Source organism: Leguminivora glycinivorella, chromosome 8 (assembly GCF_023078275.1).
Source record: "Leguminivora glycinivorella isolate SPB_JAAS2020 chromosome 8, LegGlyc_1.1, whole genome shotgun sequence".
Classification (NCBI taxonomy): domain Eukaryota; kingdom Metazoa; phylum Arthropoda; class Insecta; order Lepidoptera; family Tortricidae; genus Leguminivora; species Leguminivora glycinivorella.
The window spans coordinates 10,466,297-10,492,299 of NC_062978.1; the positions used below are offsets into that span (position 1 = coordinate 10,466,297).

Genomic DNA, 26,003 nt, shown 5'->3' on the forward strand with positions numbered 1-26,003 from the left:
GAATGTTTGGGTCCGTAATTCCAAGGTAAGCATAGCACTGCACTTCTTCCACATTAAATCCCTTTGTTTTCAACATTAATACATATTTATTGATACAGAAAAACGACGGAGCTCGTGTTTTTAATGTTTACTTGTGTGTACATATAATGGTCATAATTTAAAAGAATGTGAGAGTACTACTTTTCTTGGTTTCGTGTTGGATGATCATTGTAGTTGGAAACAGCACGTTGACAAGATTTGTTCTAAAATTAATCGGTTTGCATATGTCCTATGGCGACTAACGAGAATAGCGGATACAAAAACCGCCTTAAAAGCATATCACGGTTTGGTAGCGTCGAACTTGCGATACGGGATATTGATATGGGGAAATTCTGTGCATATTCATCGTGCTTTCCTAGCGCAAAAGCAATGTGTAAGAGCAATAGCCAACATCAACATACCAACATCCTGCAAAGAATACTTTGTTAGCTTAAAATTACTAACAGTACATTCAATATACATTTATGAAGTGTGTATTTTTGTTAAACAGCATAATGAATTATTTCAAAAGAAAAGAGAGGTTACAAAAATTAACACACGTTATCCAGATCAACTTGTCCTTCCAAAAATGCACACTGCAATGAAGGGTAAAAATTGTTATGCGATGTGTATTAAGATATTTAATCATTTACCAGAGCCGTTAAGAAATCTGCCAGTCAAAAAATTTAGGGGACAACTATTTAGTTGGCTAGTCCAGAAATGTTTTTATAGCACCACCGAATATTTTAATAATGTAAGTAAGTAGCTTTAGTTAAGTAGTTAGTATTAGCAAGTAAGCTAAAAAATGTAAAATTTGCATGACTTATTTAAGTCTAGATATATGAAACTATATGTTTGACTAAGATCTGTAAACACTATATCTATCGCAAATAAAGAATTATGAATTATGAATTATGAATTATGTTATGTGATGTACTACTCTTTTTTTAAAAGTACCTAAGCTATTTTTATAAATGCATATAACATGTAGTTATGGGTAGTTTAGGTACTTTATTTCGATTTTGAGATATCAATTTTTCACAACACATTTTTAACATTTCCTAAGTACTATTACTTAATATTGATTTATACTCAGATTTAAGACAAACGCTCTATTCTATTAATTCACTATTGCCGGCCTAGCCGTAATGTCAATCGTTAAGGCTGAGTGTCGAAACATAGTCTGGCTCTGTCGCACCACTATAGAAGAGCGAGAAGCAAAGCTTGTTATCTACGAAACGCTTACGGAACGTCATTGATTGTCGCGTTGGCATCTAACCGATAGTTGTATCAGAATATCAATATATCGTATATGATACACTGATTCATACCAGTACTAATCTGTTTTACACGGATACCTTGCCAAACGAATCTCAAGGGCACTATCTAGCTTTTCTCCAAATGATTTTTTGAACCATCATAACCTGAGTCTGAATTATTACCAGATAAATACAATTTTCAGGATATATATTGCAAATGGAATCAAAATGGAATAAAATTATTATCATGGATTAACTCTTTTATTTGACATTACATAACGCATACATGATCATAGTTCTATTATTCATAGTATCAAACAGTACAATATAATCAATACATTTAAAACCGCCAAGAGTGGCACTGAGTAGTTCATGTGCTCAACCTTCCCCTTTATGGGATACATACGTGATTACATGTATGTATGTATTAAAACTGCGTCATGTGCAGACATTTATAATTTTCTCAAATTACAAACTACACTTTTGGTATTCTAGAGATCACTTTCAAATTTTAAGTTAGGTCTCAGCCAGATTAATCTGAATTAAACTGGTCGAACCCCATGATAATTTAAATTCTTAAAGTACGGACTTACTTTACTTACTTATAAGTAAGTCACTAATCATTAAAATCAGTGGCCACAGTTGAGGTTGTGTTCCATTTTTTTTACCCTGACGCAACATTGTATGATGTTTTAGTGAGACTAGCATGCATCAGAACCAACTTGTTGACAAATTGTTAAAAAAAATTGTACAATGCGCGTATTGGCCACGTGCACGTCAATTACGCTACCTACGATGTGAACTTGAAGTGGAAAATGTCAAAAAAATTACAAGTAAACAAACATATATTTTAACGATTTTTCGTTAATTCTAAATAAATAGAATAACAAGAGCTACTAATATTTCAAGTGTAATTTAGGTACATAGATTATAAAGACATGCATATAATAATAAAAATCAGTTTACAAAGCATTACTTATAAACATCTAACCCCCGGCCATTGAAAAAGGCAATAAATTGGTGCTGGCAGGGCATATAAGGAATGTTGAAGAACATAGGAGTAATGGTAGAAGTTCTACGAGCGTGTGATATGGTATTCGCGAAACTTCCATCCCGTTAAGCCTATATAAAACAAGTCTAAACGTATGTACCTGTTCATGTCCGCGGCCGCAGAAAATTCCGACACGGGCCTATTTTCAGGCCAGGCCTGGATATTTGAGCATAATCTTTTACGGTAGGAAAAATACTAACAGCGTAATGGACAATATTAAGTAAACAAAGCGTAAATATAATTATTATAATATTTTGTTTTGACATTTGGGGTTATTTCTTTGATCCAAATTCCAGTGTGCTCTAGGAAACGCATACAACATGTGACGACTATTTATGCTATTCTTTTTACAATTAACAACGAAAAAACATTGGTGCCCCGTTTCAAACATTACACATTGTATTATATTGTATGAGTTTTGATGACTGTGAGAGTTTTGACATCCCATTTTTAGTGTCGATTTTGACCACCGCAAGCACTGCGATCGCTTTGCTTACCCCCTCCAATCACTTCGCACGTAGCCATTAAGTAATACGAAAATTTCATTTTATTTTTCACTTTAATAAACATTACTTACATATACTTACCTATCTTATAGACTGAACATTGAACAAAAAGAAAAATGAAAGAGTGGCAACATCGTAGTGTCGTCTCGTTTTCTCACACGTATTCATTTGAAAGGGATGACACTACAATGTTGACACTCTTTAATTTCTACTCTTTTTGGTCAGACTGTACATAGGTACCTACAAATTACAACGAATAAGGTATAAAATAGTGAAATACAAAATGATACAAATTTAAACGTACTCGTATTTATCAATAACATATGTCGACATCCAATACTAAGATTTTATTTAAAAACTTCATTTTAAAATTCAATGTTCACAGTCACGTTTCGTTCAGTCTAGTCTAGACAGACATACTCTATTAGCCGATGGACAAGCAACTCAATAGTAAATAAACAGACCGGACATAATTAACTGGAAGAAATCCCTTAATGGGATAAGTTCGCCTTTGTACAAATGATGTGTGTGTTCTTTTTTTCTTTACTGTGTGTGTTCTTATCTTTGTACAATAAAGTGTATTACTACTACTACTACTACTTATCTGGTGCCGTAGCCGAATGGCATTTCTGCGACGCGAAACGAAAACGAAACGCCGCGAAAGCTAGTTTGGCTTTGTCACGCCAACACGCAAGAGCGATAGAGATAGATATCTACGAGCGTTTCGTTTCGTGAGCGTTTCTTGAGCGTTTGTGCCATTCGGCTACGCACCCTGACACGCTCAAAGTATGTGTTAGATACGAGTATAAACCGACCCTTATACATTGTGAAACATAGCATTGGGAATATATCTTTAACAGTATCTGCGATTTTAGTGAGCGTATGATCCGACAAAGGCTCCGCAGTTCGGGCAGTAGTGGTCTACATCGAGGCAGGAATCCATGCAATATGGCACACACACGCAACACCAGCATCTGTGGAAAGAATAGTTATTTGTTTTACAAGTGGGCAAAGTTGTTGTTTAACCGCACGTGCCAATATTGACATCCGAGCAAGCGAAAGATTCCAATATTGAACCGCGAGCGTAGCGAGTGGGTCAAAAAGTGGAATATTGAGCGTTGCGAGGTTTTCAAGGCACGCATGTTAAACAAACTTTGCCACCGAGTGAAACACAAAATATATTTTTCACCACACCAACACGAACTAAATACTGACTATAAAACATGAAACTAAATCAAATCTATCAATCTATTCAATATTTAATATGATTCAAAATCATCATTTATTTATAGGTAAATTCTACCAGCCAGCTTAAGACATCAAGTTAAAATCTGTATGAAATTATTTTGCACTGTTGTGGATAAAATGCAATTTTGCTATTTTCGAATAGCAAAGCCTTTAGGTACTAGTTGGTGTGGTGAAAATTTATTTGCTTTAAATTTCACGAATAGTATGAATTGAATACAAAAATTATCATAGGACCTGAAACAATAGTTATTTGTTATACAAGGGGGCAAAGTTGTATTTTAACGCCGAGTGTAGAATTGAAAGACGAGCAAGTGGAAGGATTCTATAGTTGAACCACGAGCGAAGCGAGTGGTTCGAGAATAGAATCCTGAACTTGCGAGTTTTTTAATACACGAGAAGTAAAATACATTTGCACCCGAGTGTAACAAAAAACTTTTCCCCTCACTATAGCGAGGAAACTACAACGCAAAAAATGCGTTTATCACTGCTTCCAAGTAGTTCCACAGGTGGTAAATCATCTTTATTACTAGATTCACCTAATTTTATCAATTTTAAAGCAGTTTATTTGACTTTATTCAAGGTCAAATTACTTTACCCACTAGTGGATAAAATGCGTATTTACCCGCTGATGTTAAAGGACAAAACACGTGTTTCCGAGCTAGTGAGGGGAAAAATAATTTATTTATTCATTTAGACTTTATTGCGAAACTAAAGAAATATGTAAAAACGGCGGACAATTCCAAAAGGCATTCTCTACCTTTCAACCATTGGGTTAGAGACATTATGTTGGTGCAGAAGAAATTAATAGCTAACAGATACCTACAATCAAACGACCTGAGCGAAGTAAGAACCCTTCGTGTTAATAGTTATTTGTTATACAAGGGGGCAAAGTTGTATTTTAACGCCGAGTGTGGAATTGAAAAACGAGCAAGTGAAAGGATTCTATAGTTGAACCACGAGCGAAGCGAGTGGTTCGAGAATAGCATCCTGAACTTGCGAGTTTTTTAACACACGAGAAGTAAAATACATTTGCACCCGAGTGTAACACAAAACTTTTCCCCTCACTATGGCGAGGAAACTACAACGCAAAAAACATCATTTATCACAACTTCCAGTAGTTCCACAGGTGGTAAATCATCTTTATTACTAGATTCACCTACTTTTATCAATTTTAAAGCAGTTAATTTGACTTTATTCAAGGTCAAATTACTTTACCCACTAGTGGATAAAATGCGTTTTTACCCGCTGGTATTGAAGCACAAAACACGTGTTTCCGAGCTAGTGAGGGGAAAAAGTAATTTGTAAAAACCATTTCTAATTTCTTTGCGTACTATGTGATATTAGGGTGATGCATATTTTATCAAAGTTAAAAAGTTCTATGTATCACCCCCTCAAATTGTTCTCTGGTACTAAAAAAATAATTGTAATTTTTTTTTCAGAATTTTTCGTAAAATTTTAGAGGTCGCTACCACACAATGAAATTTTTTATTTTTCATACAAAATGATTTTTATTTTATTTTATTTTTTCTTTTTTTTTATAATTATATTTTTTATTACCAGAGAACAATTTGAGGAGGTGAGACATAGAACTTTTTAACATTGATAAAATATGAATCACCCTAAATGTGGTATATTTATAAAATACTTCACCTTATTATAAAGCAAATTAATTTGTATTTTTTAAACTAGGCATTTTATAACATTTGACAGAATTCAGATCAAATGAACGTACTAAACTATACTCTTGTACTATGTTGTGGTTTTCCTACCGAAATTTTAACAAAAAAATCTTATTTAATGATCCCTATGCACATGAGACATAAGGACCAGTTTATAACAGAAAACTAAATTATTAATAAAGTCCTAAAATATAAATTCATCTATCATTTATAATATACTAGCTTTTGCCCGCGGCTTTGCTCGCGTTAAAAAGAGACAAAAAGTAGCCTATGTCCTTTCCATTCCTTCAACCATCTCCACTTAAAAAATCACGTCAATTTGTCGCTCCGTTTTGCCGTGAAAGACGGACAAACAAACAGACACACACTTTCCCATTTATAATATTAGTATGGATTTTGACAGTGGATACCTGCGTGCTTAGCCGAATGCACAAACGCTCGCGAAACGAAACGCTCGTAGATATCTATTATCGCTTTTTCGTATTGGCGCGACAGAGCCAGACTACCTTTCGCGGCGGCGTTTCGTTTTCGTTTCGCGTCGTAGAAATTCCACCCATTTCGTTGCCATTCGGCTACGGGGCCTGTATCTGTCAAATACACGATTTAATGGTTTATATCACGTTTGCATCTGCTTATTAATAAATACGATCACGTTCATTCTACTGACACGACTTTAAAATGTTATCGCCGTGACCTTGATGCAAAAACGTTGGTGACAATCGAGTAAAAAGATAAAAACACTCTTATTTCAAACAACTTTAAAAGGAAGAATTCATTTATTTATTCCTAGGATTTTGTTTCAGCAAAGTTTGGTAAAGATTATCTGTTGGCATAGCCAAAGTGACACTCGTTCCTGCTCCGTGGTAAACGGAACGCAACTGGCTCTGTCGCACCAATACGGAAAATCGAAAAAGAGCGTTAAATATTGTCGCTTCGTCTAGGCCGGCTAGAACCTGGCAGGCAAGCATGGTCTAGACGGAGAGCTGGCAGGATTTTGGAGTAGGTCCTTGAGGCAACCTGGAAAGGTGCTCAGATGCTTCTCTGATCATAGCCAACATCAGGTCTGCAAGTCTGGCAGCTGGGGAGCGGGGCTTTATCGAGCTATGAATTTTTAAAGATTTAATTTTTTGAGGCCCAAAAAAGGTGTTTGAGGCAACCTGGAATTATTAAAAAGTGAAAATAGAGTTCCTCAGAAGTCGCATAGTATTTATGCCAGATCATTTGGCCGGGTCCTTCACCGTGCCAGAACGGTACAAAGTGGTAAAAAAAAAAATTCCAAAAAAGGTTCTTGAGGCAGTCTGTCATTTTTACCAGTGAAAGATGAGGGTCTAAATAGCCATGGAAAAATAATGCCATGACATGAGGTGGGGTCCGTACCCTGCTATTCGATCTTGAAAGTCAATTTTTTAGTTTTTCGTAAATAACTCGTAAACGGTGGCCCACAGCAAAAAAATATGTTAAACAGAAAATATCTACATAAAATTTCCTACAAGAAAGGTTATGTACGTTTTTTTCGATAGGATCAATATATAAATGGATAATTTAGTAAGAAAGTTTTTTTTAATCGATTACATGCTCCGTTTTTCGTTAATACCTCGTAAACGGTGGCCCACAGCAAAAAAATATATTAAACAGAAAATATCTACATAAAATTTCCTATAAGAAAGGTTATATAACTTTTTTCGCTAGGATCAATTTTTTAGTTGGAAAGTATTTTTAAATAGATATTTGAGCCGTTTTTTGTTGATAACTCAAAAACGGTGGCTCACAGCCAAAAATAATGTTAGACAGAATTAATCTACATAATATTTTCTACAAAAAAGGTTCTATAAGATTTTTCGCTAGGATCAATATTTTAGTTAGAAAGTATTTTTAAATAGATTTCATGGGCCGTTTTTTGTTAATAACTCGAAATCGGTGGCTCATAGCCAAAAATAATCTTATACAGAATTAATCTACATAATATTTCCTACAAGAAAGGTTCTATAACATTTTTCGCTAGAATCAATATTTTAGTTGGAAAGTATTTTTGAATAGATTTCATGGGCCGTTTTTTGTTAATAACTCGAAATCGGTGGCTCACAGCCAAAACTAATGTTTCACAGAATTAATCTTCATAATATTTCCTACAAGAAAGGTTCTATAATATTTTTCGCTAGGATCAATATTTTAGTTGGAAAGTATTTTTCCAACTTCCCGGACCGCCGGCGAGTCGATCAGGGACGCTCCGGGCCTTAGGCCCTACGCGGAGCTCGGCCTTCGGCCTTCGCTCGGCTCGAAGCTCCACCGCCGGGCCTTCGGCCCGCCGGTTACGCTTGTTTAAGACACTTTTGTAAGGAAATTGTATGGGAGCACTTTATGCCCGCAGTGAAATTACTTGGATTTGGCCCGGGTGGGAGCCTAAAGGTGAGCTCCGTTCCTGCGGCCCTCCGCGGTCGGCCTTCGGCCTCCCACCCTGAAGCTCGCCCTTCGGGTTCGCGAAAATACTTGAAAAATTTATTTTGCCATAACGGCGGCCATCTTGGATTTTCGAAAAATTTTTTTTGACATTTGTATTCTAGGGGCCCATACAGCCGCATGCAAAATTTCAGCGCGCTCGGACCAACTTGAAAAAAAAAAGTCGGCCATTTTGAATTTTTTGATGCAACTTTTTTCTACTCGGGCTCCTGTATGACATTTGATCGAGCACCCCCCGGCTATCTCTTACGGTTTAAAAGTTGCCATACAAAAAGTGGAATTTTTTTTCACATTTGTAGCATTTTTCAAAAATTTTTTATATCATTCTAATCTAGACCCTAGAGAGATTATATGACCAAAATTTGAGCACTCTAGGATAAACTTGAAAAATCTACAAAAAAAAAGTCGGCCATTTTGAAAAAAAAATGGCGGCCTCAAAAACTGCCCAGGGTCTTCTATGACATTTGGTCGAGCACCCCCCCAATATCTCCCCCGTTTAGCCAGGCCGTCCAACAGTTTTTGACTCAAGAGTTGCAGACCAGATTCCATATTTTTTCCACACGTCTCCCCGCTCCCTCTATACAAAGACACTTCGACCGTCGAAATCATTAAGACCTTTGTAACACACATTGCAAAATAAATGAAATGAAATGAAATGAAATCGGTTTAGCCGTTCTCCAGATATAGGGAGAGGTTAGAAATCAGTGGGGTTGCAGCTATATATAAGACCGTATGCCTGTTTGCCACCCACGGGATCAAGATTTGTTAAGTCGCAGTATACAGCATTTCTCGGAACTATCTAGCTACTTACGAAAGCAAGGAGCGCCGGACGATCGAACGCAAGTCCGTTGTCTACGAGCGCTCGGCGCAGACTGAGCGGAGTGAGCGGGCCCGTATCAACACAGTGTATTTTATTCGAATTTCAGGTGCTTTAAAAAAATGACTGTCGACAGAAAGGTATGTCCTATATGTATAATTTTTTTCTTATATGTCAACAAGAAGTTCTAGTTTAGGATAATATTATTTAAGAGTTACAATAAATGCAGGAATCGCAGGAAAAATACATAATGTAAACCTCTTTTTATCGAAAAAATGGGGAAGATACGGAAGGTTATTTATCCACCATTTCAAATAAATCTTAAAATGTCAAACTATGATTACCTCGTACAGCACGGGGAGCATGGTCGCGCGATAGATTTTATCGTCTATCGCGCGACCATGCTTCCCATGCTGGATATAACAAATAGGATTGTGATCATTTATTACCCCAAATAACATATTTAACAGCACAATCACGATTCTAAACGAGTGATCCCACTACGAAATTTGAAAACGTGTACCGAAAAAACTGATTTGTTTTAAGTATAAAAAGACATATTTTAAAATATTATATTATGATTAACTAGCTTAAGATATGTTCTTTTAGGAACATTATCAGTTTTTAGGGTTCCGTAGTCAACTAGGAACCCTTATAGTTTCGCCATGTCTGTCTGTCCGTCCGTCCGTCCGTCCGTCCGTCCGCGGATAATCTCAGTAACCGTAAGCACTAGAAAGCTGAAATTTGGTACCAATATGTATATCAATCACGCTAACAAAGTGCAAAAATAAAAAATGGAAAAAATGTTTTATTAGGGTACCCCCCCTACATATAAAGTGGGGGCTGATATTTTTTTTCATTCCAACCCCAACGTGTGATATATCGTTGGATAGGTATTTAAAAATGAATAAGGGTTTACTAAGATCGTTTTTTGATAATATTAATATTTTCGGAAATAATCGCTCCTAAAGGAAAAAAAAGTGCGTCCCCCCCCTCTAACTTTTGAACCATATGTTTAAAAAATATGAAAAAAATCACAAAAGTAGAACTTTATAAAGACTTTCTAGGAAAATTGTTTTGAACTTGATAGGTTCAGCAGTTTTTGAGAAAAATACGAAAAACTACGGAACCCTACACTGAGCGTGGCCCGACACGCTCTTGGCCGGTTTTTTTTAATAATCACTTAAGTATAGTTTCTTTATAGTTTTGAATGAAAAATGTTACATTTTGCAAAAACCGCTCTTCTTTAGGAATAAGGCCTCTTAACCTTGGTTGATTCCGTTTCGCGCTACTTAGATAGAGGGATGCAGGTGGACGTGATGTACTTTGATTTCAAAAAAGCCTTTGATCGCGTAGATAACGACGTACTCTTAAGCAAATTATGCAGCATTGGTTTCTCGCCTAAACTGCTTTGCCTTTTTGCTAGTTATCTACGTGATAGACGGCAATATGTGCAGCACGGATGCTTTGTGTCGAGTGCCTACCCCACCCGTTCCGGGGTCAGTCAGGGCTCTATTCTGGGTCCTCTGCTCTTTGGTGTTATGGTCAATGATCTGGCCTTGGTGCCTAAGCATGCGCAATGCCTACTCTATGCTGACGACCTGAAACTAATTTACAGGGTCCAGGAAGATTCCGACTTACAATCTTTACAAAGTGATATTGATCGGGTTTATGAATTGAGTCTTGTAAACAAACTTCTGAAACTTCAGTTCAATGTTGACAACTGTGCGGTTATTACTTTTTGTAAAGCGCGTAGTCCCCTGTGTAGGCAGTATCTCCTGGGGTGGAAATCCATCGCCCGTGTCACATCAATACGGGACTTGAGGGTTGTTTTAGATTCCCACCTTAACTTTCATGAGCACATGACAATGCTTGCTGCAGACTGTTACCGCAGGCTTGGGTTTGTTGTCCGCAACGCCAAAGAATTTGACAATCCCAGGGACATAAAGCTTCTTTATACTGCCCTCGTGAGAAGTAAGCTTGAGACAGCCTCAGCCGTTTGGAATCCCCATGAAGCGCTCTACATCCTGCTGCTCGAAAAGGTCCAAAAAATATTTTTGCGTTTCTTTTATAAAAAAATGTACGGGTATTACCGATTCTTGTGCCCAAGAAAATTCCTTTTGGGGACGTTGGGTTTCTTCTCGTTAGAAGTTAGGCGTAATGTCGTGCTGATGTCTGTTGCATGTGGTATTTTGAAGGGGGAGTCAGATTGCCCGGTTTTAGTATCCCAGCTGGTCCGTCTATTTGTTCCCTCTGTGACGAAATATGCTTTTCGTGAATGTAGGCACCCCTACTGGCGGTGCCGGCCGCTTGAACCGTGTTTTGCCGCAAGTGACCGCTAGTTCGTGCACTGCAAATAGTGAATGAGTTTTTAGACGTGGCACCTAATGTTGATATTCTTGCGAGCAGATGGGCGTTTATACGTGACGAATGCATGAGGTTTTGTGTGGGATTGGATGCTAGGCCTTCATCTGTTATTTATTAGTTATGTTATGGTATGTAATGTTTTGATTTTGCTGTTTATTTAATGTTTAATTTTGTGCTACTTGTTGTAATGTTTATTTAAAATTCACGGTGCTTTAGTTTTGTATACTGTCATACTGTGTAATTTTCTTTGTGTAAATAAATAAAATAAATAAATCTATTTAAATATTATTGATCCTAGCGAAAAAACGTACAAAACTTTTATTGTAGCAAATTTTATGTTTGTTATTCCCGTTGAAGATTGATTTAGCTGTGGACCACCGTTTTCGAGTTATTTGCAAAAAACGGCTCGTGTAATCTATTTAAAATACTGTCCTACTAAAATATTGATCCTAACGAAAAATCTTACATAATGTTTCTTGTAGCAAATATTATATAGATTAAGAGTTTTGAATGATTCACGGTTATTTTCATTAGACTTATATTGACCGGGATATAGACCGTGATTACCTTTTTGATTTTTGTCGAGCTCCCGATATTTCGACGCAGTTGCATGCATCATGATCACGGAAAACTGACGAAGGCGGGTGGATGTTAAAGTTGTATAGACAGCGCGCGATCTACCCTCCTTCGCGCGCGTCGGCTGCGTTCACTTTCAGCGTTACCACTGGTCGCGTTCACACTCGATGGTCTGTCCAAACACACTATACTCACAGTGTCACTACGTTTGTTCAATTCTGACTTCACCGGTTTTTTACACAAACAAAACAAATGTTACGACACCTGAACAGCGTGCATCGATCCATGTCGTTCACATTGGAAATGGAAAAAGATAGGGGTATTGCATTTCTTGATGTGAGCTTGAAGGTTGGAGCCGAGGGCATGCTGGGACACTCTGTCTATAGGAAACCGACGCATACAGATCGTTACTTGCATGCGAGCTCACACCATCATCCCAGACAGTTAAACTCGGTCGTAACATCACTAACCAATCGAGCACACGCTTTGTGTGACTCCTCTCATCTTGTACAGGAGTTGAACCATGTTCAGAGAGTCCTGAGGAGAAATGGTTACCGAGTTAACGTTAATAAACGGGATGCAAAACCCAAGCACCTCACTCATCGCGTAGAGAGACAACCAGCGTTTATGCCGTACGTAAAGGGAGTGACAGATAAGATCTCTAAAATACTAAACAATTACTCTGTAAAAACTATCTTCACCCCACACAGGAAAATTGCACAGTTCTTGCGGTCACCTAAGGACAATTTTCCTCTGGAAAAACCTGGTGTGTACAAAGTTGAGTGCAGTTGTGGCAGTTCTTACATAGGGCAGACCAAGCGCACTATTGCCTGCAGAATTAAAGAACACATTGCTGCAGTCAAAAAGAACGATACTCGCAAGTCTGCTATTGCTCAACATCTCATTGAGTCGGGTGCAAATCATTGGATCGAGTTGCATAGTCCTAAGGTAATTTCGACGGAACGCCACTACATACCGAGATTGGTAAGAGAAGCCATTGAGATTCACAAATATAAAAATTTCAATCGTGAGGATGGCTTCAAACTATCTAATGTATGGAATCCAGTGATTTGTTTGTGTAAAAAACCGGTGAAGTCAGAATTGAACAAACGTAGTGACACTGTGAGTATAGTGTGTTTGGACAGACCATCGAGTGTGAACGCGACCAGTGGTAACGCTGAAAGTGAACGCAGCCGACGCGCGCGAAGGAGGGTAGATCGCGCGCTGTCTATACAACTTTAACATCCACCCGCCTTCGTCAGTTTTCCGTGATCATGATGCATGCAACTGCGTCGAAATATCGGGAGCTCGACAAAAATCAAAAAGGTAATCACGGTCTATATCCCGGTCAATATAAGTCTAATTATATAGATTATTACTGTTTAATATTATTTCTGGTAATGGAGCACCGTTTTTGATGTTATTAACAAAAAGCGGCCCATGTAATCTATTTCAAAATACTTTCCAACTAAAATATTGATACTAGCGAAAAAACGTATAGAACCTTTCTTATAGGAAATTTTATGTAGATTTTATTCTCGTGAACATTTTAATTAGCTGTGGGCCACCGTTTACGAGGTATTTACAAAAAACGGCCCATGAAATCTATTTAAAAATATTTTCCAACTAAAATATTGATCCTATCGAAAAATCTTATAGAACCTTTCTTGTAGGAAATATTATGACGATTAATTCTGTATACCTACCATTATTTTTTGCTGTGCGCCACCGTTTTTGAGTTATCAACAAAAAGCGGCCCATTTCAAAATACTTTCCAACTAAAATATTGATTCTAGCGAAAAAACGTATATTTATATATAAAAATGTAGATTTTTTTCTCGTGAACATTTTATTTAGCTGTAGGCCACCGTTTACGAGGTATTTACAAAAAACGGCCCATGAAATCTATTTAAAAATACTTCCCAACTAAAATATTGATCCTAGCGAAAAATATTATAGAACCTTTCTTGTAGGAAATATTATGAAGATTAATTCTGTGTAACATTAGTTTTGGCTGTGAGCCACCGATTTCGAGTTATTAACAAAAAACGGCCCATGAAATCTATTTAAAAATAATTTCCAACTAAAATATTGATTCTAGCGAAAAATTTTATAGAACCCTTCTTGTAGGAAATATTATGTAGATTAATTTTGTGTAACATTAGTTTTGGCTGTGAGCCACCGATTTCGAGTTATTAACAAAAAACGGCCCATGTAATCTATTTAAAAATACTTTCCAACTAAAATATTGATTCTAGCGAAAAATGTTATAGAACCTTTCTTGTGGGAAATATTATGTAGATTAATTCTGTATAACATTATTTTTGGCTGTGAGCCACCGATTTCGAGTTATTAACAAAAAACTGCCCATGAAATGTATTTAAAAATACTTTCCAACTAAAATATTGATTCTAGCGAAAAAACGTATAGAACCTTTCTTGTAGGAAATATTATGTAGATTAATTCTGTCTAACATTATTTTTGGCTGTGAGCCACCGTTTTTGAGTTATCAACAAAAAACGGCCCAAATATCTATTTAAAAATACTTTCTAACTAAAAAATTGATCCTAGCGAAAAAAGTTATATATTCTTTCTTATAGGAAATTTTATGTAGATATTTTCTGTTTAAGATAATTTTTTGCTGTGGGCCACCGTTTACGAGGTATTGACGAAAAACGGAGCAAGTAATCGATTAAAAAAAATTTCTTACTAAATTATCCATTTATATATTGATCCTATCGAAAAAACGTACATAACCTTTCTTGTAGGAAATTTTATGTAGATATTTTCTGTTTAACATATTTTTTTGCTGTGGGCCACCGTTTACGAGTTATTTACGAAAAACTAAAAAATTGACTTTCAAGATCGAATGGCAGGGTACGGACCCCACCTCATGTCATGGCATTATTTTTCCATGGCTATTTAGACCTGAGGGTTCTTGAGGCAGTCTGTCATTTTTACCAGTGAAAGATGAGTCTTTCACTGGTAAAAATGACAGACTGCCTCAAGAACCTTTTTTGGAATTTTTCTTTTTACCACTTTGTACCGTTCTGGCACGGTGAAGGACCCGGCCAAATGATCTGGCATAAATACTATGCGACTTCTGAGGAACTCTATTTTCACTTTTTAATAATTCCAGGTTGCCTCAAACACCTTTTTTGGGCCTCAAAAAATTAAATCTTTAAAAATTCATAGCTCGATAAAGCCCCGCTCCCCAGCTGCCAGACTTGCAGACCTGATGTTGGCTATGATCATAGAAGCATCTGAGCACCTTTCCAGGTTGCCTCAAGGACCTACTCCAAAATCCTGCCAGCTCTTGGACCAGTCGCGTGATAAAAGATGTAATGCCAGGCCGTCTTTTTCGCACTATTTGTAAAAGCTCGGCCACAGATGCGCGTTTTGAGAGCGTAGGCGGAGCGTTAGCGGAGCGTCAGCGGAGCGCATTGATAGCGGTGCGCCGGACGAACGCTGGCGTTGCGCCCAGCGGACGCCGGCGGGAACTAACGAGCGCGGATTGCGAGCGTAATGCGCGCGGATTGCAAGCGGAACGCCAGCGCACCGCTATCATTGCGGTCCGCTAACGCTACGCTATCAAAACGCTTTATGTGTGGCGGAGGCTTAGTGCGATAGTTACGCTCGCTGCACTCCATGCGCATAATTCAAAAAGTAGCTTCCTGTTCTATAGGTACATATAAATCCTTCGCCTAGATGCCTATATCTTAATAAAGACGCGCTCAAACCCTTACATATAATATATAGGTAACCTGTGATTCCCGTAGTAGTCATAAATTACATCATAACAATATTTTTCCTCGTCAATACTCGTCTTGGCAGCGGTAACAATATTTACTTTTTTGTTTATATTTGATTGTAATAGGAAAACCCGGCCGCCCTACTGGCAGCTGGGTCTGTAAACAACTCTTATCACAATTGAATAGTCATTTTCTTGGAAGACCACATTACACATCTGTGACAATAACGTCATTATAATCTCTAAATTTGTAGTCATTTATTTATAATATAGTACCTAAATTAACAATTAATTACCATCGCAAATAGAAGTACCTATTTATAATATTTTGGCTTATGTAGCCAAATCAGGTTTTGTAGTAGATAATCTCAAAAACCAATGAGCCGGAAAGGAAGTGTACCTATTTGCTTGTTAAAAGCGCAGGCTGGAAACAGCTTTATGAATTTTATGATCCATACCATAGACCATAGGCTCAAAGGGTAAGGGACTCTATAGCTCGACTTAATTGTAAGTGACAGGTAGAATCAAAACGTACCCAAGTACACAGAGTAGCATCGCCATGAGATGCGTCTTCATAGTCGGTTTCCTATCAATCCTTGTAGATATCTGCGCATTGCAATTGCGGCACGTCGTACAAGTAGACTCCGGGCCCACAACAGATTGAACTATGACGGTCGGTCCGGCGATCACAGTAACTCCGGGCGCCGTTGGGGGCACAGTTGGACCAGGTTGAGGATGAGGGTACCCGGTAGCCGGGTGCGGGTAACCGGTGTTACCATCTTGTGGCGGTTGCCATCCAGCCTGAGGTTGCGGGTGATCGGTATACGGAGGTGGTGCCGTGCGCGGCGTAGTGTCTTGCATGGGAAGCGTCGGGTACCCCGCGTCTAAATTGGAAGCGTCTTTGCCTGAAAAAATAACGCCATGTTCGTAAACAGATACATAGGATTCCATATCACTTTGTAAATGAGATAATAGTCGGCTGAATAATGATAACGGTAGCTATAAGAAACTATGACTCAATGAGCATTTATCTACTTATAAGAACAATAAACAAATGTTTTCATAGATAAAATTGTTAAGAGGCTACTTCTGTCTATTTACAATACGATTAAATAGAAATAAAGGAAAAACATGATAACAAAGGACGAAGCCATCGAGATATAAGATCCTATACTTATAAGCAGAAAAGAAAATACGGTCAAATATAATATAATATAGGTATCTTGTTTTGGCTAAAACCGCTGACTCCCTATTTCATTTCGACAGCCAAACTTTATACCGTGTATATTTCAAAGAAAGATGACACATACAAGACAGTACAACGGCCGACGACACTTCAGGGTGCCTAGCCAATGTGCCAGTCATTCTCGCTCCGTAGCGTATCTATAACTCTTCAAATGTAGTACGACACACACAGTAAAACTAAGTTTCATATGCGGAGCATAAACTATTGATAAGATGGCTGCACCAAGACATCCCAAAACATCGACCAAGTGCACGCAACATCGTGCAAGTGCAGTTTTTTTGTTTTGTGCGTGCACCGACAACAATGGTAGACAATACTAATGACGATAATATTGATAATGATGGAAACACTTAAAAGCAACTAACAACCAATTTGTTAAAATGAGTGGTTCCGTAACAAGACCTTTTTATTCAATGGAAACTATTTGTCAGCCTTTTGACCGCCCTTACAAAATAAATAAATAAATAAATATTATTAGGACACTCCCCAAACGGTGTGCCCCGCGGTAAGCTCAAGAAGGCTTGTGTTGTGGATACCCAGAGAACTCATCATCCATATATATAATATACAAATACTTATATACATAAAAAACATCCATGACTCAGGAACAAATATCTGTGTACATCACACAAATAAATGCCCTTACCAGGATTCGAACCCAAACAATACAACAAAATAAAAATAAAACATAAATATTACCTAAGAAAGCAATAAACATACTTATTACTGATTACTTCACACCACCGCCTTAATTTCTGAGAAATACCTATACTATGACTAACAAACGGGACAGACGCAATCACACTAAGTGCGTTTTCACATTATCCGATCCGATATCGGATGTAGGAAGGATTTCAAATTAAAAAATCCAAGATGGCGGCGTAAATATATGGGATCGGTCCGACATCAGATATCGGATCGGATAATGTGGAAACGCACAAAGTACCTATGTGTCCTTTATTTGCGTTTTGAAAACGAAACCCCTCCTATTTCTTATACCTACATAGATAGTATAAATTCGCACATCATTCCGCCGTCTAGTCTATCCTATAACCTTGCCGGCGCGCCCGGTGTCAAAAAAGCTCAAGTACGGCCTAATATAATTTGGCACAAACCACATAAGACATGCGCGGATCCAGGGGGGGGGGTCATGGGGGTCATGACCCCCCCCTGGAGCCTAAGTTGGCCATACAAATAGACCACGTGACCCCCCCCCTGGGCATAAAGCTGGATCCGCGCTTGACATAAGACCACGCCTAACAACAGCGTCCTTGGTAACGCCCCGATATTAGACTAACCTTGCATTTTATACGATGTTTTCACACTTATTTAGACTATTTCACCAGTGAGGTTATTATTACCCACTTTTAGGCACACAAACTAAACAAAGTGTATAAACAATTAAACACAACGGATCAGACGTCCGGACAGCTGGGTTGTTGCTGCTCAACTGATAGACAGTGTGTCGTCAGCAAAATGTACGTGCGGATAGTTTTTCTGATAAAGCCAAACGCATTAAGAACACATTTTTATCAGAAACAGACACAGACAACACAATATCTTATGCCGTTAACCATCAAAACATTGAAATTAGCTATCGGCAGTGGTATTCAGCAAGGTCAAAGTCTTATTTTTTCGTGGATTATAATTTACATAATGACGTGAAAACTTATATATGTTTCATAATATTTGCTCTGATGTAAAAGAGCGCTTGGTTGTTTTTCATTTATTTTTTATAATATTAGGTAAAAGACATGGAGACAATCCATTTTTGGCTTCACTTTTTAACGTGTTAAGTAATTTTATAGAGCCAGGTTTCTGGGCTCTCTTGTGATTCTGTGTTTTAAACACATCTTTAAAATAAAAGTTTTACCTTATGTCAAAATAGTACATTACGATACAAGTGCGTAAAAAAGGAAGTTCGAAACGAGTGGCGATAAATTAAAACACGACCGAAGGGAGTGTTTTAAATCGACACGAGTTACGAATTTCCTTTTCGCACGTGAATCGTACGACGTTTTTCAGTACAGATGAGCCTCCGAAGTTTCAACCTCGCATATAATGAACCACTTCTCGAACTAGTGCGTAAAAAAACGACCATCTGTACTGAAAAAAAAATACCCTCAAATTAATTTGAGCGTTTTTAAATGAACGACGTAGCTTCGTATTTACACCGAATTCCAAATTGAAATATTTTTAGTTTATTTAAGCATTCTAACTATTAGTTTAGTAGAATAGTTTTAATTTGTTTTTTTTTTTGTTTTTTGTAGATTTTTATTGTAATAATGGTATTTTTACTTTTTATTCTTTTATTCACGTTTATAAGAAATAATATAACTATTAATGATTTGATACATTTGTCCCTATGGTTAGTCGTGACAATTGTATTCTACAATTGTCGCCCCTGTCAGCGTGGTGAAACCAATAATTCTAGATATGTAATTTTTTGTGACAATTGTCGCACCTGTCACCGATATGAAATTGGGGCCTAGGAAATTCGATAGGTAGATACATAGGATGTACTATAGGATAGGTAGGTATAGGTACTTATGTAACAAATTTTACAATGTAGTACAAGTACCTACCTATAATGTATTGACATTAGTTAAACACAATTTTTTGAGTATATAATTAATTATGTATGTTAATTATTGTGTATAGGTAAAGTAATTTCATGCTGTTTGTTTTCTAGTAAAATACCTAACAATTGAGAAAAAACGTTTAGGAATTTTGGACTGGTAAGTAGTGTACCACAGGAACTAGATTTTCTATAAAAGATGTCTTATATATTAAATGAAGAAACGAGAGTTGTTTGGAAAACTCAACATTTATCACACAGGGGTACATTGCGCGTTGAGAATGTCGTTCGAAGGCTAACAAGCTAATTCAAACATACACCGGCATCAGAACGATACCCCCAAAGAATGTGATTCAGTTATCGTGTGTCTCGCTCGCACCAATACAGCTACGGGCAGGCACGAGCGAAATGCACGATATCAGAATGACATCCTTCAAATGTTCTGATATAATCATGTTAGAGTTAGCTTGTGTGATGAAAACCTATTTGGCTAATGGACTGGCATAGAAGTACGCAGAGGCAGACATGGCGTGCCCGATCCATCACTTAGCTAGGAAAGTTAAAAAAAAATGTACGCGCCTACTATTTACATATCTATCTACTGCGAAGAACTATTGGAACTTCTAAAACTAACCTTTATGTAACTTTTAGACGTGATTCTAATTTTTAATAAGTATACGTGTAAGATATTCTACGTTGTCACATTTTTTATTTCTTTCAACCCCTTTTTGCCAAGAGTGGCACTGAAACTTGAGTAGTTTCATGTGCTCTGCTTACCCCTTCATGGGATACAGGCGTGATTGTATGTATGTATGTATATTCTACGTATACGATATACTTGTGTGTGTGTGTGTGTGTGTGTTTATTTCTGTATTTTCCATCTTGTCCCCTCCATATTTCATTAACTATTGATCCCAGATAAAAAGTATGAATTCCTTTTTAGGGTTCCGTAGTCAACTAGGAACCCTTATAGTTTCGCCATGTCTGTCTGTCCGTCCGCGGATAATCTCAGTAACCGTTAGCACTAGAAAGCTGAAATTTGGTACCAATATGTATATCAATCACGCCAACAAAGTGCAAAAATAAAAAATGGAAAAAATGTTTAATTAGGGTTCCCCCCCTACATGTAAAGTGGGGGCTGATATTTTTTTTCATTCCAACCATTGTTGGATAGGTATTTAATAATGAATAAGGGTTTACTAAGATAGTTTTTTGATAATATTAATATTTTCGGAAATAATCGCTCCTAAAGGAAAATAAAGTGCGTCCCCCCCCCCCTCTAACTTTTGAACATATGTTTAAAAAATATGAAAAAAATCACAAAATTAGAACTTTATAACGACTTTCTAGGAAAATTGTTTTGAACTTGATAGGTTCAGTAGCAAAGAATGTTCTGAGATACAAACAATATTCAATATTCATCAAATTCTCTACAAAAACCGGCCAAGAGCGTATCGGGCCACGCTCAGTGTAGGGTTCCGTAGTTTTCCGTATTTTTCTCAAAAACTACTAAACCTATCAAGTTCAAAACAATTTTCCTAGAAAGTCTTTATAAAGTTCTACTTTTGTGATTTTTTTCATATTTTTTAAACATATGGTTCAAAAGTTACAGGGGGGAGGACGCACTTTTTTTTCCTTTAGCAGTGATTATTTACGAAAATATTAATATTATCAAAAAACGGTCTTAGTAAACCCTTATTCATTTTTTAATACCTATCCAACAATATATCACACGTTGGGGTTGGAATGAAAAAAAAATATCAGCCCCCACTTTACATGTAGGGGAGGTACCCTAATAAAACATTTTTTTCCATTTTTTATTTTTGCACTTTGTTGGCGTGATTGATATACATATTGGTACCAAATTTCAGCTTTCTAGTGCTAACGGTTACTGAGATTATCCGCGGACGGACGGACGGACGGACGGACGGACGGACGGACGGACGGACGGACGGGCGGACAGACAGACAATACAGACATGGCGAAACTATAAGGGTTCCTAGTTGACTACGGAACCCTAGAAAGGGACCTTTGCACCCCCCTCCACCCTTTAGCTCCACCCCTGAGTACTTTGAGTATGTGAATTAGAACACCATTGCCTACAACTATGCCAAAATTCACTTATACACGAGTTTTTTTCCGATGAGGTAGGCTTCGTTGAGTGAGTTATATATATGCTAAAGTCAATATGAATAGTGACGCTTCGAAATTCAAACAAAAACATGACTTCTGATACACATATCCGACTGTAGGAAAACATATCTCATGGGATTGGCATTAAACATAATTATTCTAATTAAGAATTCAAGCGAATATATTTCAGTTTATTTAATGTCAAATTTAGTGAAAATTATGTTCTAAGTAAGCGAATTCATAATGGGCAATTAAATCAAAAAGTTAGCTGCCTCCAAGAAAGACCTCAAATATGGTGATAACATCAAATCGGGTTGTCATTCGTCAAGGACTTCGGACAACGTGTAGGCATTGCCATCCAAGTTGCCACAAGGTACGGATTTAGAGCCAGTTATTTACTTAGATATTAGGTTCTTAATGTTATCCATACTAATATTATAAATGTAACGTGATGTTTTTAACCGACTTCAAAAAAGGAGGAGGTTCTCAATTCGACTGAATGTTTTTTTTTTTTTGTATGTATGTTACTCGATATCTCCGAGAATCGTGGACCGATTTTCAAAATTTTTTTTTTGATCGAACGGGTATAACCCCGAGATGGTCCCATTGGCACCAAGTCGGGGTCTGATGATGGGATCTTGGAGAAATCGAGGGAACTCTTCAAATGTTATAGGCACATGTAATGGTCTTAGTGTATTTTTCAAAGGTACACCAGTATTTACGCCTGATGGTAATAATTTTATGTGGCTGAGCTGATGATGGAAGGTCAACTCCTCAACGGTTAGGAGTTAAAGGATAATTCTTTCACTACTGTACATATATTCGGACTGATACATATAATATCACTAGGAACCACTAAAAATCAACAAATAAATTAACTTTTTAACATAAAATAAAACCGCCTTCAAAAAAAGCGTGTTACAAAACACGGAGAAACTAAAAAGCCAAAAATAATAAACCTTCGAATTCAGTTTTCTTATCGGATTGCAATAATCTAAACATCCAAATTATAAACAAATCAATTATTTTTGGAGTCGGGGCCAGCCTGCGTATGGTTGGGTGGGGCAAACAGGAAATAGCAAGGCGACGAACAGGTCTGGAACCGACAAAAATAATTGATTTGTTTATAATTTGGATGTTTAGATTATTGCAATCCGATAAGAAAACTGAATTCGAAGGTTTATTATTTTTGGCTTTTTAGTTTCTCCGTGTTTTGTAACACGCTTTTTTTGAAGGCGGTTTTATAAGTGGAGGTAGTTGAATAGATGGAATGATATATGGTACTTTTTGTCTCTTTGTAAGCCCCCACTTTTCTAAAATGGGGGGTGGATGTTTGTATGGAGCATTCCGCAATTTTCGAATATAACGCGAGCGAAGCCGCGGGCAAAAGCTAGTTATCCATATTTGTTTCTTAGGTTATTATAGTTTTTAAGTTTATTGTAGGCTATAATGACATTGTCATTTTAAAATAAATAATGTAATATGTTAATTGTGACATATTTAATCAATTAGTTAACTACCTTTAATCAATAAGCTCAAAAATTACCAATGACTGCACAAGTGTACATCGAACCGTCAACGAATGCAGAATTTAGTATCGAATTTAATGTAAAGTATTAAATAATATAGGGAATAAGGAATACCATTAATCGGGAGCTATTGCCAATGTAATTTGAAAATAAGTGGTGAGTTATTAAACCAATAAGTTAGCTGCCTCCAATCAATGAGCTCAAAATATGGTGATGACGTCACATCGGGCCGTCAAGGACCGCGCACAAAGGCCCCTATTTGTCCTCGACCGGCCGACAAGCAATCTCCTAATTGAAATGTCCAGCTTGTTCTGTAAATGGACAAAACTGAAATTCTGAATATAAACGTTGCTCCTGAAAGTTCGTACGCGATTAATCAACATGTCTGGACAATTCTGTTTGACTTTAATTTCCAACGGAATAAAATTGGTATGAGGTGGTCTATTAGAAATGAACGTATGCGAGTAGATTTATAGGTGAGGACATGAGGGAGGGCAATACGATTTACGATTTGTAGGAGGTAGGGCATAGCGAATGATATTCTTTATGTGGTAGGGCACAGCACAGCGGATATCGTCTCGCTCGAATCTAGAGCAGAGCCCAACTGAGGAAGTACCTCCGCCTTACAGAAGACCGCAGCCAAATAGCACTAGACCTACTCATAGTGTTGTGTTCCTGCCGGTGAGTTAGGCTGCCAGAGCTCAACGAGGGTGCGGTGTGCTGACGACAGTGACGACGGAAGGAATTACGGAACTAATTTGTTCGGTCTATTGTCCTTTGAGTCGTCGGCAACCCGAACCCTCCTTGGAACTTGTACACTCCTTTTTGCTATGTACTTATACTTAACACAGCAAAAGGGAGTGTACAAGTTTCTAATGGGGTGGCAACGCGCATATGACACTCTATGAGTTGCAGGCGTCCGTAGGTTACGGTGACCGCTTTCCATCAGGCGGACCGTATGCTTGTTTTCATCGACGTTGTATTAAAAAAAACTCTAGTTTATTTTAGCTTAAAATATTTATCTTGTAAAATGATAACCCTTTAACGGGCAAGACAAAAAAATCGTGGATATCACCTCATCGCCATCCTATAGTCCTAAAAATTCTGTGCAAGAAATAATACAAAAAGATAGTCTTACAAGGTGGTCTTTTTTGAGACCAGACCTATAAAGGGTTACGCTTAAAATTGAACCTGTTTTATCCGGGATAAGTGGCGTACACCGCGTACACGAAAGGAGGACTATGCTCAGTGTGCGTAGCCGAATGCACAAACGCTCACGATAATATCTCTTTCGTAGCTACCTATCTCTATCGCTCTTGCATATAGGCGCGACAGAGCCAGACTATATTTCTGCGGTATTTCGGTGGCGTTTCGCGTCGCAGAAATGCCATTCGGCTACGGAGCCAGTAATGGGCGATTAACGACTGAAATGAATGATAATGAATGATGATGTACGTATGTTTAATACTTTTTCTACTCGTCGACTTTAATCTGTCAATTAGGACACCACAGACTAAACTATAAGTGCTAACTTCTCAGTGTTGGATACTCTATGGCAGTTCCGACTCAACCATAATATCTCATTATAGTTGACTTTAGTTAACTGTAATAATTTCAAAAATAGAACTTCATACTATTTCTATACTAATTTGCGATACCTGGCAAATTATCCTGCATCTGAAACACATTTTTTTTTAAATCTATCGCGTTATCGACCAATCAGAGGCGGTTATTATAAACAATTTGTTGATAGGTAATTCGATGTTGATACAACGGTGAATGACGCTATTAACATTATTTTAACTTGAATGATGATATTTTTCGTCCATTGATGATGAAAATGATGACTCATAGAAAAAGTATTGTATACAATAGTGATATAATTAAGCTTTTCACTCTACCGTACTATTAGGCCACTCAGCAAGCTTCGTGGCCTAAACATGATCGACTGAAAAGCTTTGTATTATATCACGATTGTATAAAATACTATTAGTTTAAAATTTACGGCAACGCGTTATTCGAATTCGGACATTTTTTTCTAATTATTGTGCTGTAACGAAATTAGGTATACAAAAAACAGGGTTCATTCCAAACTTTAAAACAACGTTTCTTTCAAGTGCTTATCAATTTACTTTGTTACTCAATACTTATTCCACTAGGCACTTCGTAATGGGTAGATAGCGTGCCGGGAATATTTGCACTGGCCGATGAATCCATCATTGTGGCAGTTTGTTAGACTAGTCCACGCCAAACCAATGGTTGTTCTGTTAAAGCACTATAATAGTGCATTGTGTAACGCGGGGCGGAAGTTAAACATTGCAAGAGAGTGAGTTAAATCGCGACGACTACTAAAAATATCATAACTTTTGGAGAAAGATCTTTCTATAATAACTTCCGTGACGCCTGCGTGCAATTGCTCACTTTCTGAGCGAGTGTGATGAAAAAAGCTTTAGATGTACCTATTGTAAATTAATATCACGAGTACGAGAGAAACATTCCCATAACATGTATCTTGTTATTACATACATACATACAGTCACGTTGTATACCATAAAGGGGTAGGCAGAGCACATGAACTACTCAAGTTTCAGTGCCACTCTTGGCAAAAAGGGGTTGAAAGAAATAGTTATTTGTTATACAATGGGGCAAAGTTGTATTTTAACGCCGAGTGTGGAATTGAAAAACGAGCAAGTGAAAGGATCTATAGTTGAACCACGAGCGAAGCGAGTGGTTCGAGAATAGAATCCTGAACTTGCGAGTTTTTTAACACACGAGAAGTAAAATACAT

At 37.4% G+C, this 26,003-nt stretch overlaps 1 protein-coding gene across 1 annotated transcript; it reads right to left on the bottom strand.

Annotated features, from left to right (window-relative positions):
- Positions 1–1,524: 1,524 nt before the first annotated feature.
- Positions 1,525–18,436, bottom strand: LOC125228809 (lipopolysaccharide-induced tumor necrosis factor-alpha factor homolog). The gene is made up of 3 exons (XM_048133496.1): positions 18,274–18,436; positions 16,265–16,634; positions 1,525–3,808 (listed from the first exon to the last, which is right to left on the bottom strand). Exons 1-3 carry the CDS (start codon positions 18,278–18,280, stop codon positions 3,706–3,708), a joined length of 480 nt encoding a protein of 159 aa, XP_047989453.1. The 5' UTR covers positions 18,281–18,436; the 3' UTR covers positions 1,525–3,705.
- Positions 18,437–26,003: the final 7,567 nt, after the last annotated feature.

Excerpts from the sequence above, each read along its gene's own strand:
- LOC125228809 (XM_048133496.1), bottom strand. Across the intron at positions 3,809-16,264 it reads ATGCTACTCTGTGTACTTGG|ATGCTGGTGTTGCGTGTGTG; the intron begins GTACGTTTTGAT and ends TTCTTTCCACAG.